Genomic DNA, 12,083 nt, shown 5'->3' with positions numbered 1-12,083 from the left:
ATAATACAATGTGCTGAGTATATTTTGACATTTCCAGACCCGGTCCTTTCTTTAAATAAAATGTTTTATGAAACCACAAATAATTGAAAAGCACTTCCACACTAAAATCTGTGAAATATGTATTTAGGGATGTAAATGTCAAGCAGTGATCTATGTTTATGGTAGTATATTACTTATCTTTAACCTTCTGAACATCAAGCAGTCACATTTTACTGTCTGTGGCCTTGAGTTTCACTGTAATCCATTTGTCCTGCACCTCTATAGAAACAGCACAATCATAGCTAGAAGTAGAAAGAACACAAAAATGTCGTTGTGCAGTATAACACAGTTATCATGCCATAAATCATAAAAAGAAGAAGATAAAAACGTTGAAAACGTTAAAAAGTTGAATTTCTTTGAAAATATATTTGATAAAAATTGGAAAACAATAAAATCCATATATCCAACTTTGTTGCCAAGATTCCACATGTGTTACCAATGTTTGGGGGGGAAATGAAGGCTCTACAGGCTATATTACAGACTGTATATAGGAAGTGGACCTAGTCATAGTACCATCACCCATTGGTTTGTGGACTGACGCTTTGAAGCCTTGAGTTTGGTGATATGGCCGTCGCCATCTTGGCTTTTTGCAACCAGAGAACAGAAGTTATCACATCACTCACTCGTCACTCCTTACCATATAGGAGTGACGTAGATACACAGCTCTGGTAGCGGCAGCAACCTGTCAACCACAGTAAGCCCACCCTAAAGCATATTTTGCTTTATGGTCTATTTTACTCTAAATGGCACCATCATTTACTAAATGAACATCAGGCTGTATTGTAGAAGACTTGAAACTAGGGGTAGAGATTATAAAATAATATTTACAATGTTTACAATACATCAAGTGCAGTATGAGTCATTTTCTCATAGACTTAGAATTTTATGTTTTTTACAGTATCGTGTTAGAGCAAATATAACTTTAAGCTTTGTTTTGGTTGCTTTTAATAATTACAACATGTATTCCCTGAGTCAATACAACTTGTCTGTTAGCTTTTAGTTATTTCATTATAACCAGCTGTTGAGGTTATGATCTCACATGACTTATGGCTTGTGCATCTGCATCAGAGACACTTATAAGTATAGGGTACAGAAAAGTCTGAGTGCATGTTGGGAGAATTAGTGAACTGACGAAAAACAAAAAGCAGAGCTTATTCCATGTCTTTATCCACAGATGGCAAAACAGTTTGCATATATAATAAGGAAAAAAATTTGCCTAAAACAATCTTGATTAGTCTGGTCGAATTTAAGTTTAAACTAGATTTGAAACAGTAGTAGTTTCAGTTTGGAAAATAAATTCTCTAGTAAATACATATTATAATTATTGATCATAATTGTTATCCATATATTAAAAGTAAAGAACTCACTGCAGAAAAAAATGCCCCCTGTAGCCACCATGCATTAATGTCAAAGCAGGATTTAACTATTGTATCAGTGGCCATTTTTTATAATTCTGTACAGGACTGAAACTAACAACTATGTATATTATGGAAGAATCTGATAATCCTATATTGGATTGATTGTTCGGTTTGATAGAATTATATAGCATCACAATTACCCAGAACCCAAAGTGACACCTTCACAATAATTGTTCTGTTCCACCAACAGTCTAAACCTCAAAAAATATTTAAAATATATTTCATTTTTCAAAAATAATGATACTGAAAAAAGCTAGTAGTGCATTTTCTATCTATTTGGCTAATTGATTAATCAGCTAAGCTGTAGGCTACTTCTATATACTGTTTGGTAGTCAGTAAGTAACTAGTAACTTAAGATTTATAATAACTGTAGTGAAATAAAAATAGCCTGCACAATATTTCCCTCAATAATGAAGATGAAAAGATGGAAAGTTGTGCTACAAGTAACTCAAATATGTTCTGAAAGCAGCCTAAGTTACATAACCTAAGTAAATGTACTTAGTTACTTAATTGTTTTTTTCTTCTTGTTTTAAGCCTTTTTTTTCGGCAACATGGCAGAATTTGAGCTGGGAAACAATTTAAAGTTTAGCAAAGTCTGAGAAGAATATTCAGGTTTAAGATGAGGCCAGTTATTTATATTGTGAACGTTTTATGTAACAGTTCCTACAAGCATGCATGATTTCTAAACGAAAACACGGAGAGAGAAAAAAGTATCAAGGAATACAAAGTGGGCTGATGCTCCACGCCGCTGACGTCACATCCGCCCGCTGCTCGTCGCGCTTCCTGCCTTTGCTGAGGGAGCGGACGGTGCTGACGGCTGGGAGGACGACAGGAGAGACGAGAAAGCTTTCTAGGAAGACCAGAGAGTGGGAAGCGGCCCCCGGGTTTCCACCGTCCGTCGGGAAAACAAACACCTGCTAGTTTTTCTTGTAGCTGCTGGATTTGTCACCTCAACGGCGCTGAAAAAATGTCGACCAGTCGTCAGCTTAGCGAGTGCAGGGCCATCCCGACCAGGACGGTGTTGATCAACGACACAACGCAGCTACCTCATGACTACTGTACCACCCCTGGAGGCACTTTATTCTCGACCACTCCCGGAGGTAAGACGATCAACACCTCGCTTCTATTCACAGGGGAAACGGAGGAGGATGATCGTTGGTTTGCACTCTCACCAAACCTTTAACTGTTATGTCACCGTGGCCTGTAGGCTGCCTTGTCATCACCGATCAAAACAAAAACAAAGCTAAGCCCCGCCCCCTGGGCTCTCTCGCGGCTGTCTGATTGGCCGGTTTGCAGCGCAGAGATTCTGGTAATTGCGTCGTGCCGTTAGGAAGGAGGAAATGTTGTGTTTGACACCCATGTGACAACCAACAGCTTAAAGCTACTTATTTATATGTAATTTATACGATTCATTGCCGTGTACAATTGTGTGGGTACCAAACTTGGCTCATGGTTCACCTAACCAGAGAAAAGTGTAACGTGAAAGCAGAGTTAAACGGCCTTTGGTCACAGCAGACATTTTGACCAGTCAAACACAAGTGTTACTGATAAAACATAATTGCTATATTGCATCGCAATAACTGCTGTAACTGAGCCATCGTAGTTACACCTGTGCTTTTCTTTGTGTCTGCTGTGAAAAAGGTCTGTGGATCTGGTGAGTGTGGGAACGATAAATAAACAAGAGTGCTGTGATGCCAGTACGGCATTATTCAGAAAGCAAATAACGTGTACATTACATGATAGAGGGAGTTTTGACATTATTTATGACTTGTTTTTTATTGTCAAAACCCTGCATCTGCCTCAGAATAGACTGAAACTGGCAGAGATGTTTAACTAAAGACTAATTGTAAGAAATGTAGACGCTTTTAGACAAGGTGGCTTCAATCTGGGCCCTCTGGATGAAGGACAGCGGTTTGACTCGCATCACATTTGACGTGGCCCGCATTAGATGCTTCCTCGAATAGAGCACGAGTATCTGAAACTTGCATGCGTTTCGTTGCAGGAACCCGGATCATCTATGATCGTAAGTTCCTGCTGGACCGGCGTAACTCTCCCATCGCCCAGACTCCCCCAGCTCACCTGCCTGTCATCCCTGGGGTGACCAGCCAAAATGTCCTGAGAGAGAACAAGAAGAATGAAGCCAACAACCACATCAACAACCATGACGGCAAGCCCACAACCGGTAAGAGTCACAGCGTGGACCGAGGGACCAACTTATGTAACAGGGAGTGTTTTGTTGGCATAGCCACCAGTCTCCTTTTCTTCTCAAACATGTGACCAGGCATCACACAGTGCACCTTTTTTAATAACCACCGTGATAATTAAACAAGCCCAGCCCTGTTCCAGACATGCCTCAACACCATGTTGTCTTTTGTTTTGCTTTCCAGGTGATGATGCTCAGTTTGAAATGGACATCTAACCGACTGGAACCGCACCAGCAAAAGCAAATGACCTGGCATCCCGTGTGCCAGTGGCTTGGCTTGTAGAAACCAATGTTGTGAGCCCTCATGGCAGCCATCTTCTTTAGCTCTCTGTCTCGCTGCTGAATATAATGTGTGTAAACCATGGGGATTCAGTGCATCATACATACAAACCACACAATGAGGGAGCCGGCCTGAATATTCTGTAGCCAGACACTTTGTCCAATTAGCAGATTGCAGTGCTCGTCTTCCAGCTTTCTGTGAGTCGGGATCTTTAACAGAGCACACGATAAAACTGACAATATTCCACGTTAATTGGGAGAGGAAGTACTGGCCTTAGAATCAGTCAAAATCTTTGATATTCATCACAGTCTTTGGTTTTGTTTTGAAGGCCCTTGTAAGCATGTTATTTAAGTGATTTGTATGTCTTTTTGGTTTTCTGAACTACTTGAAAAGCTCCACAATCTATTACCGGTTGTTTGGTCTGATAAGTTTCCTGTGATGGTATGCAAAAGGGATGCTGCTCTTGTTTTTATTTTGCAATTAGATGAAGAGGCCATTCCAATACTTCAATTCCCATTACCAACACAAAGCCTGTGCGAGTTTCCAAAACTTTTTTTAAAATGAATTTTAGGCAGTGATTGCTTTAGTGAATTAACTTTCAGAACAGTAAAACAATATTCCTCTCCTGCTGAGAAAGTCAATACACTTTTTTTCCAGCTTTGCTGAAGCTTTTTGTTCACAATTTGATCGTTCTAAGAAAGGAGGTTTTAATCTGCAACATCTGTCAGGTGTTTTTTTGAATATCCAGACCAGATAAACATTTAGATTAACGTGGAAATGGTTAATATCACAATGGCAATTTTTTTAGTGAAAAACAAGATTTTTGAAAAACTTGAAAAATATCCAGATGTCTTATATGCATTTTATTTTTTTATTTAGTTTCTTAGTATTGGGGGTATTTGTTTGGGTGTCAGCACTGTCAAGCCTTTGAATAAAGTGTCAAAGAACCAGAAGACATTGTTTGCATTGGGCTTGATCAACAGTGCAGATCTGTCCCCAGTGTCCTTAACCGTACTCCTTCCATGCGTCCTGTCTGTCCATGCCTTACTTTACATCAAATGCACAAACTACAATTAGGTTCCTAGTCATCAATTTGTACTTTCCAACAGATGTTTATTTTTTCACTGTAACATTGAACAGGTAACATTGTTCTTGGCAATTTGGCAAAACAAATATGTTTTATGCTTTTTTTTTTAAATTGTTATTATAATATTTCCTTCCCCAAGCAGCTATGAAGTTGGGTGTGGCGTCACACATTTCATTTTGTGATTCTGAAGTTCAGATAGCGATGGTTTAAAGAACGCCACATGCTCATTTAGTCCAAATCATTTGTTTATTTGATTCTGTTACATAACAATCATGTCTGTTAATTGTACCATGTCCAAGAAGCAGTTCTTTACTTGGAAAATAAATGACCCGGAAGTTTCCGCTTTTACTCCAAATTCATTCACAAGACAAGTTTGTTTCTCTACATGAGTGCAACGGCTGAAATGATGTCTATCAAAGGTTTTCTTTTGTTCTTTTTGGCTTTGTATTTAATTCTGGCCATGTTTGGTGACAAATACATTCAGGTGTTGCTTGAACCCAATTTGCATTGAAAATTGTTGGCGGTAGAACTTTGTATAACATAATTCAGATTGCAGATTCATTTCAAATCAGTTTGGTTTTGACAATGAGGGCTTAACATTGTGTGTTGAAGGAGATTTGAAACAAAACTTACTGTAACTTTCTGCTCTTATTTTAAGTAACTTTATTTTAAATGAAACTCCAATGCCAGTGAACTATGTTGCTGCAAGATCAATAAAGTTCCGTAACAAAATAAGATGTTGTGTTTTTAATTATGTTTGGTGTGGTTTTAGCTATTTGTAATGTGGCAAAAACATGGATGGAATCATTTAACATGACTAAGTAAAGGCCAATATTCCTACAATGTTTCAATACGGAGCAAGAATCTCTCCTGTATATTTTTACCACCATATTTTTCAGTATGTTGTCTCAGTAACATTGACTCATGCTGTGCAACAGAGCGGAGCCTTGTTTCCACATCTGAAATGTCACATCAAAAGTAATCATTATAAAACTAAAAATAAAACCTCTTCACACACACTTCGATTCATTTTTCTATTCATGGGACTTTATTTGGACAACTAACTGTATGGGGAGTAGTGAACTACATGTGATCTTCTTTGATTAATTGCAGAATTCAAATGAATTTGCACCACTGCAGTACAAAATCAACTGTCTTGTAGCACTTCTAGTTGGTTTCTGGGTGTCCGGGTAAATTAAAAAGCTGCCATGCATAGTCTGCTATGTGCAATGTGCTGTACTCCATGAACACATAAAGGGGACAGGGTACATACACAGTGTACAGAAGGGGGTAGGTGAGGGGTGGAGGTAGGAGTCAGTGGTCCAACATCCAATTCTGGCCCTGGGCCCCTATAACAGGTTCATCCAGACATGTACACGTCCAAAACACAATTATGTTGTACATTTTCATAAATAAAACGTGTTTATTATAATCATTAGTTACCTTAATAATGAATACTGTGGTTATTGACATCTTGCTGCCTCATCCTCTGAACTGAATGGCACTAACTGTAATATTCAGACGCGCATTACTGACGTCCAGCGGAATAAAAGAAGAACCGCAGGTGACGTTTTCCTACATGTCAGTTTATCCACAGTACTTTTACACTTTTACAATGTACACATCTAAACGGCCCAGCTTGTGTTTTTACCTATAAGTTCATGAATTGTATTGATCTGTCAGCATGAACGCAGAAATAAAAAGTAATGTTTTGGTGGCGGAAAAAATACATCAGGCTTTGCGTAAATACGGGAACTCTATAGGTTAATTATTTGTAATGTATTGTAAATACTATATAATGTACTAGCTCTATATTACGTTTGCTGAAAGAAAAACAATAAAACATTTCCACCGAGTTCTTAGATTATGTTTTTACGTCAGGCAAGACAAGTACGTGCCCACTCATTTCTGTGCAGGCATTAATCCGGTCGCCTGCTGGTCCTTCCTCCTTTTCTACGTCCCTGAGCGAGCCCGGCGTCAAGATGGTGAGTCTGGTGGTAAAATATAAAGTATAATCCGTTGATCATCGAGGCCATCCGTCCATCTGAACAAATTTAATTCCCTATAAATGATGGTTTAAGTGTGCGCTATATTATAAACTCGATATTGATCAGGTTTGACGCTAGCTGAGAGGAAATTCAGCGGCACCTTCCAAATGCTAACCCAGTTGTTCGTCAGGACGCTATACACACACTATTTACCTCCTTTGGGATGGTTCATATACTTTCCTCTATGTGTTTCCATTAATTTGTATTCCCCATAAATTCTCGTTAAACTACACGAATGCTCAAAGTACACACGGAAGTATTTAGACGTGTATTGGTTGTCAATAAAGGGACGTGAAGTCCTAGCTCCAAGCTAACAACGTTAGCATACACTACTCTGGTAGCCATGGCCCTCATGTTACATGAACAAGGAAATTAAATTGCGGTAGTATTGCTCAGCTTTATCAACTGGCACATGGTGGTTTGAAAGATCGGGCTGCATAGAAGCCGTGGAAAAATGTACGTTTCCTGCTTAGCTAGCTGTAATAGCTAGTTAGTCAACTGAGAAGCTAAAATATCATGTGACAGCATGTACTGATACCTGGTGAGGTAAGCTGCGATTTACTGCTGGGCCTGTTTTGTTTTAGTGTTGCGATCAGTGGTTTCAGGCTGGAAATGAACTAGTTGTTGAAATATTGTCCATTAGTGTGCATCATCTTCTGCTTTCTCCCACCATCAGAATGACACAGTGACAGTCAGGACCCGCAAGTTCATGACGAACCGGCTGCTTCAGAGGAAGCAAATGGTAAGTGTTTTGATCACACCTGCAGTGTTACTTGTGCTGATGCCACCATGAGATGAGTTTTTCTGTGATAAGTCATGTATTCACTGCCTGTCTCTCTCTGCAGGTCGTCGATGTCCTGCATCCCGGCAAGGCCACGGTCCCCAAGACTGAAATCAGGGAGAAACTCGCCAAGATGTACAAGACCACCCCTGATGTTGTGTTCGTATTCGGCTTCAGGACTCAGTTTGGTGGCGGCAAGACAACAGGCTTTGCGATGGTGTACGACTCTCTAGACTACGCTAAGAAGAACGAGCCCAAACACAGACTGGCCAGAGTGAGTCTTGAACCATTGTGTCTGTGTGAACTCTTTGACAGACGATGGTGTTTGACTGCAGAAGGCATCACCTTTTCAACTTTTCTTGCACGTTCTTCAACAGCACGCAGCCGAACTGTCTTAACGTTCTGCATTGCAGAGGCTCTTAACTCCCCTCAGTGGTTAGCCCCTGAATATACCTTGTCTCATGATTGGCTGTCATTAATCCATGTTATGATGCAGTACACATGCATGGTTGTTACAAATGGCTGCCACCAAGTAATGTGATAATTTTGAAGATATTCTTAACATCAGTAGGTTATGATTTGCTGAAGTATGAAGTAAAATTAAACGTGTGTTCATTTGTGTTCCTCAGCATGGTCTCTATGAGAAAAAGAAGACCTCCAGGAAACAGCGCAAGGAACGCAAGAACAGAATGAAGAAAGTACGAGGCACCAAGAAGGCCAGTGTGGGCGCTGCTGGCAAAAAGGTATTGTGACCGTTTTTATATACTCTCTACCAAATGAACAGTCACTAAATATGTGCAGTCTCCTATTGGCTCTGTTAACACAATGGACTCGCAGTGCTCCTGTGATAGTATGCCGTAAGGAAATAGAATGTATTTATTGTCAAATAAGACATGATTCAATTTAGGGTGCTTGATTTATTTCTTGACTTTCATTGCAACTATTCTTAAACATTCCTGCTATTTTTTTGCTCACAACTTTTACTATTTTGAATTTTCTCTTCCATCTTTTCAATCGTATCACATGTTCTTTGGGAACTGTAGAAGGTAAATAAATAGACCAACTGTAGTACGTAGATAATCCAGGAGTCTCTTACCTTAACACCCTCACCTACCCATCTGAGAGCCAAAGCCTTAGTGCTTTATCCCCTGGATGTACATGATGCATCAGATATAAAAGGATTTAACCCACTGGTCAATACTTACGTGGCTCATCCTTCCCCTTATACCTAGTAGTATCTAGTAGTGTTCTAGACCGTGTTTTAGATCCCACAGCCTAAAGAGGAAATAACTTAAAACATAGTTTGTGAAACTTCCTGGTGTAGTTTTTGTTTCAATAAAACCCTACATACTCCGACATGTTTCCTCTATGGCACAAGTCACTGTTCTAAAGTCACCTAGAATAGATCTCTGAATTGCAACACAGCTGGACTGTAAACAGCTGCATCTGTAATAGCTACAGCACAAACTGGCTTGTTAAATATTGGCATCGTCCAGCCACGTCTAGCTGCGACAAATCCATTCAGAGATCTTTTCTATTCCATGTTTTTATTTTCAACATGTTAACATTATTTTGTTCCACCTTTTGCTCTTGATTTTGCTTCCCGTGGATTTCTTTTGCAGAAGTGAAGTGTCAGTGTGCAGGTATAGAAGCTGAACAGGCATGGTGTGCCATTGTGTTGCACATCAAAAGCTGAAAGACCTGAGCTGTGCATGCATGACGCACCTTACCTACCCCCTTGACTTTTCCTTCAGCCCCCCTCTCCCCTCTGTTTCAAACCCCCTGCTAATAGGCCTTTCCCTCTACGCCGGTCCTTTGTACCACTATAATGGGCATATCCATTAGGCTTTGCACACTCTGCCTTACATTTACACAGAGACGAAGTGCTTTGATAATGCTTTACATTACAGTAATTTTTTTTTTTTACGCTTTAGATCTCTAGTTAATAGAGGCAGAGCTTGAGTGTAGCATGTGGATCTTAGTTTTGTAGTGTGTTGAGTGGGTCAGTTGAACTAAAAGCCTGCCAGTGTGTGAATCTCCACAGAAATGTTTCCTGAAAATGTCTTGCTCCAGTCATAACAATGTTTTACAAGCTATGATGTTGGGCTTAAAACTGTTGGTCTTGCCCAAACATAGTTAACATTTGTTGGCTCAGTTTGTCCTCATTAACTTTGTTACTCACATTATTTGCTGTTGTTGGAATTAAATGTGCTCTGGTATTAATTGTTGCTGTTATCTCCCCACAGTGAGCCCGGACAACCAGGGAGGGTCTCCGTGCTCAAGATGTTCTTGTATATTGTCATCAAATAAACTTTGGAAAAAATTGGAAAAAAATCTTTATCCTTGGGTTTATTCATTTGAACATCTATTCATTTTTGTGTTCAGCTTATATCTCTTAAGGTCCACAGCTGTAAAAACAGGTCTGTAGGTTTAAGGGTGTCTCTGTAAACGTCTGCGTTACTGTTTACAGCGTTCAGGGCTCTCGTGACTCCAGTTATTAGACTGCCATCCTCAAGGAACTTCCATGACTTTGACAGTGTCTTGCATAAGTAAGAAATCCAGTATGGGTTTTCAGTACAAGATATTTACCCTCAGGTACTTTTAGTTTTTGGTTTCATATTTGACTTGAACAAACTGGAATGTTGACGGTGACATCCAGTGGCTCTACAGGGACGTTACTTCACAGTAGCCAAACAACTGATTTTATTATCAACCATTCATTTATATACCATCAAATATAAGTTACTTACTGGGATCATAATGTGCTTGTCATTTTTTTTATTTTATCTTTTACATAGTCTTCTCCAAAGTGCCATGACCTCTTTGGGGATATTTGTCTCTATTTTATACTTAATTTAGTTTTCTCTGAGTTTTAAGGTTTGATTTTCTTATTGGAAGATTGATGTGGCCCGGGAAAGGGAAGTTTGGGGTCCCCTGCTGGAGCTGTTGCCCCCGCGACCCGATCCCGGATAAGCGGACGAAGATGAATGAATGAATGAATGATTTTCTTATTGGTAGCTTTTGTCCCGTCATGACCAGAGAAATCTAAATCTGAACATGTTGGCGGTACATTGATGTTATAAATTGGTTTAAAGATTTAGCTGTAGTAACCCAAATGTCCACATGAGGACTCCCTTCGCTGATGAAAATGCATAACGAGTTGGATACACTGAAGCAGTTACTAAAAGTATTTACCTGTTTGATAAAATATTAATCAGTAGTTCATCCTAGAGGCGAACCCCCTGATGGCTAATGCACAGATAAGCGAGTCTGTGTGTGGACTTTTACCATTTTCTGTTTATAAACACCGTTTGGAGCAGAATAGATATCCCTCCTTGCAGCGTGACCTTTTCGGATAATTTGCATAGAAACACCCAGAGAGAGCGTGTAAAAGAAGTGATTAAAATGCCACGGAATGGTCTGTCCTCAGGGTAACCCCCCCCACCCCCACATCTGCCTCCCACTGTCTCCTGTTATTTTATGGATATCGGTATTTCCTCATGTTGTGGATGCAGGAATTGCAACCAAGTCTGCCCTGAAGAAAGGTTTCAAGCATCGGAGAAATATTTACTTCCTTTAAGAAGCTGAGGAAATACAAATACACAGTACATGAAATTATAACTTCTGGCTTTCACTTTCATGCAGGTACGTAACACCCTCAAGTATTACTTGGGACTGCGCTTAAGCTTCATGCAACACATACATTTGTCTTCTTCCCTGCAATTTGACATATTTCCATGCCTCTACCAATTCTTGAATGTAGGCCAGACACTTCACCATCAGAGTCCTCAGTGCCTCCATTACAAGGAAAAAAGGGAAAACCAGTGGCTTGGAGGCACGTCCATTGACACATTTTGAGTTGTGGGCCCTTCTTTCCCAGTAGAAGGGCCTATATATACCCAGCATTCCCTGTGGGCTTTGCTTCAATCGATGCCAGCCGGCAAAGATTAAACACTGACAGTTTATCAAGATAATTTCGACTCCCAACACAATAGAAACAGGAGTTACTGTATCAAGACCCCATTGACTAAGTGGACAGTGACCTGGCATGAAGGTGAATATATTAAAGGAAAATCCATTTTTCCTGGAGAGCACAAGGGCAGCTAACATGTTGGTGCCCAAGTATTTCTGCTTTATTTTTGCCTTGTACAGAATCTTAAACCCTCTATGACCCAAGATAATAGCAGCGGGCAGATTCTTTTATCTCAGCTAAAGTGTGTGTTGGTG

General features: G+C 39.9%; 2 protein-coding genes across 3 annotated transcripts; both read left to right on the top strand.

The window, feature by feature from the left end:
* Positions 1 to 2,231: 2,231 nt before the first annotated feature.
* eif4ebp2 (eukaryotic translation initiation factor 4E binding protein 2) lies at positions 2,232 to 5,762 on the top strand. Its single transcript, XM_068721690.1, has 3 exons — positions 2,232 to 2,557; positions 3,460 to 3,639; positions 3,845 to 5,762. Exons 1-3 carry the CDS (start codon positions 2,425 to 2,427, stop codon positions 3,874 to 3,876), a joined length of 345 nt encoding a protein of 114 aa, XP_068577791.1. The 5' UTR covers positions 2,232 to 2,424; the 3' UTR covers positions 3,877 to 5,762.
* A 1,183-nt stretch (positions 5,763 to 6,945) lies between these two features.
* On the top strand, positions 6,946 to 10,196 carry rps24 (ribosomal protein S24). Of its 2 annotated transcripts, XM_068721670.1 has the most exons (6): positions 6,946 to 7,012; positions 7,752 to 7,817; positions 7,921 to 8,130; positions 8,486 to 8,599; positions 9,479 to 9,499; positions 10,103 to 10,196. In XM_068721670.1, the coding sequence occupies exons 1-5, from the start codon at positions 7,010 to 7,012 to the stop codon at positions 9,482 to 9,484; spliced, it is 399 nt and encodes a 132-aa protein (XP_068577771.1). In that variant the 5' UTR covers positions 6,946 to 7,009; the 3' UTR covers positions 9,485 to 9,499; positions 10,103 to 10,196. The 2 variants fall into 2 exon arrangements, with proteins under 2 accessions (XP_068577771.1, XP_068577780.1); XM_068721679.1 differs by lacking the exon at positions 9,479 to 9,499.
* The last annotated feature ends 1,887 nt before the right edge of the window (positions 10,197 to 12,083 follow it).

Source organism: Cebidichthys violaceus, unplaced genomic scaffold, assembly GCF_023349555.1.
Source record: "Cebidichthys violaceus isolate CVI_PGR_0920_01 unplaced genomic scaffold, fCebVio1.0.p SCAF_10, whole genome shotgun sequence".
Lineage (NCBI taxonomy): Eukaryota > Metazoa > Chordata > Actinopteri > Perciformes > Stichaeidae > Cebidichthys > Cebidichthys violaceus.
Note: the sequence above shows the minus strand (reverse complement) of the source record. Positions and strands in the feature narration are given on the sequence as shown.

Coding starts and splice junctions, on each gene's coding strand:
- rps24 (XM_068721670.1), top strand. Junction 7,818..7,920: donor TGCTTCAGAGGAAGCAAATG/GTAAGTGTTTTG, acceptor CTCTCTCTGCAG/GTCGTCGATGTCCTGCATCC. Junction 8,131..8,485: donor CCAAACACAGACTGGCCAGA/GTGAGTCTTGAA, acceptor TGTGTTCCTCAG/CATGGTCTCTATGAGAAAAA.
- eif4ebp2 (XM_068721690.1), top strand. CDS start 2,425: ATGTCGACCAGTCGTCAGCTTAGCGAGTGCAGGGCCATCCCGACCAGG. Junction 2,558..3,459: donor ATTCTCGACCACTCCCGGAG/GTAAGACGATCA, acceptor GTTTCGTTGCAG/GAACCCGGATCATCTATGAT. Junction 3,640..3,844: donor TGACGGCAAGCCCACAACCG/GTAAGAGTCACA, acceptor TTTGCTTTCCAG/GTGATGATGCTCAGTTTGAA.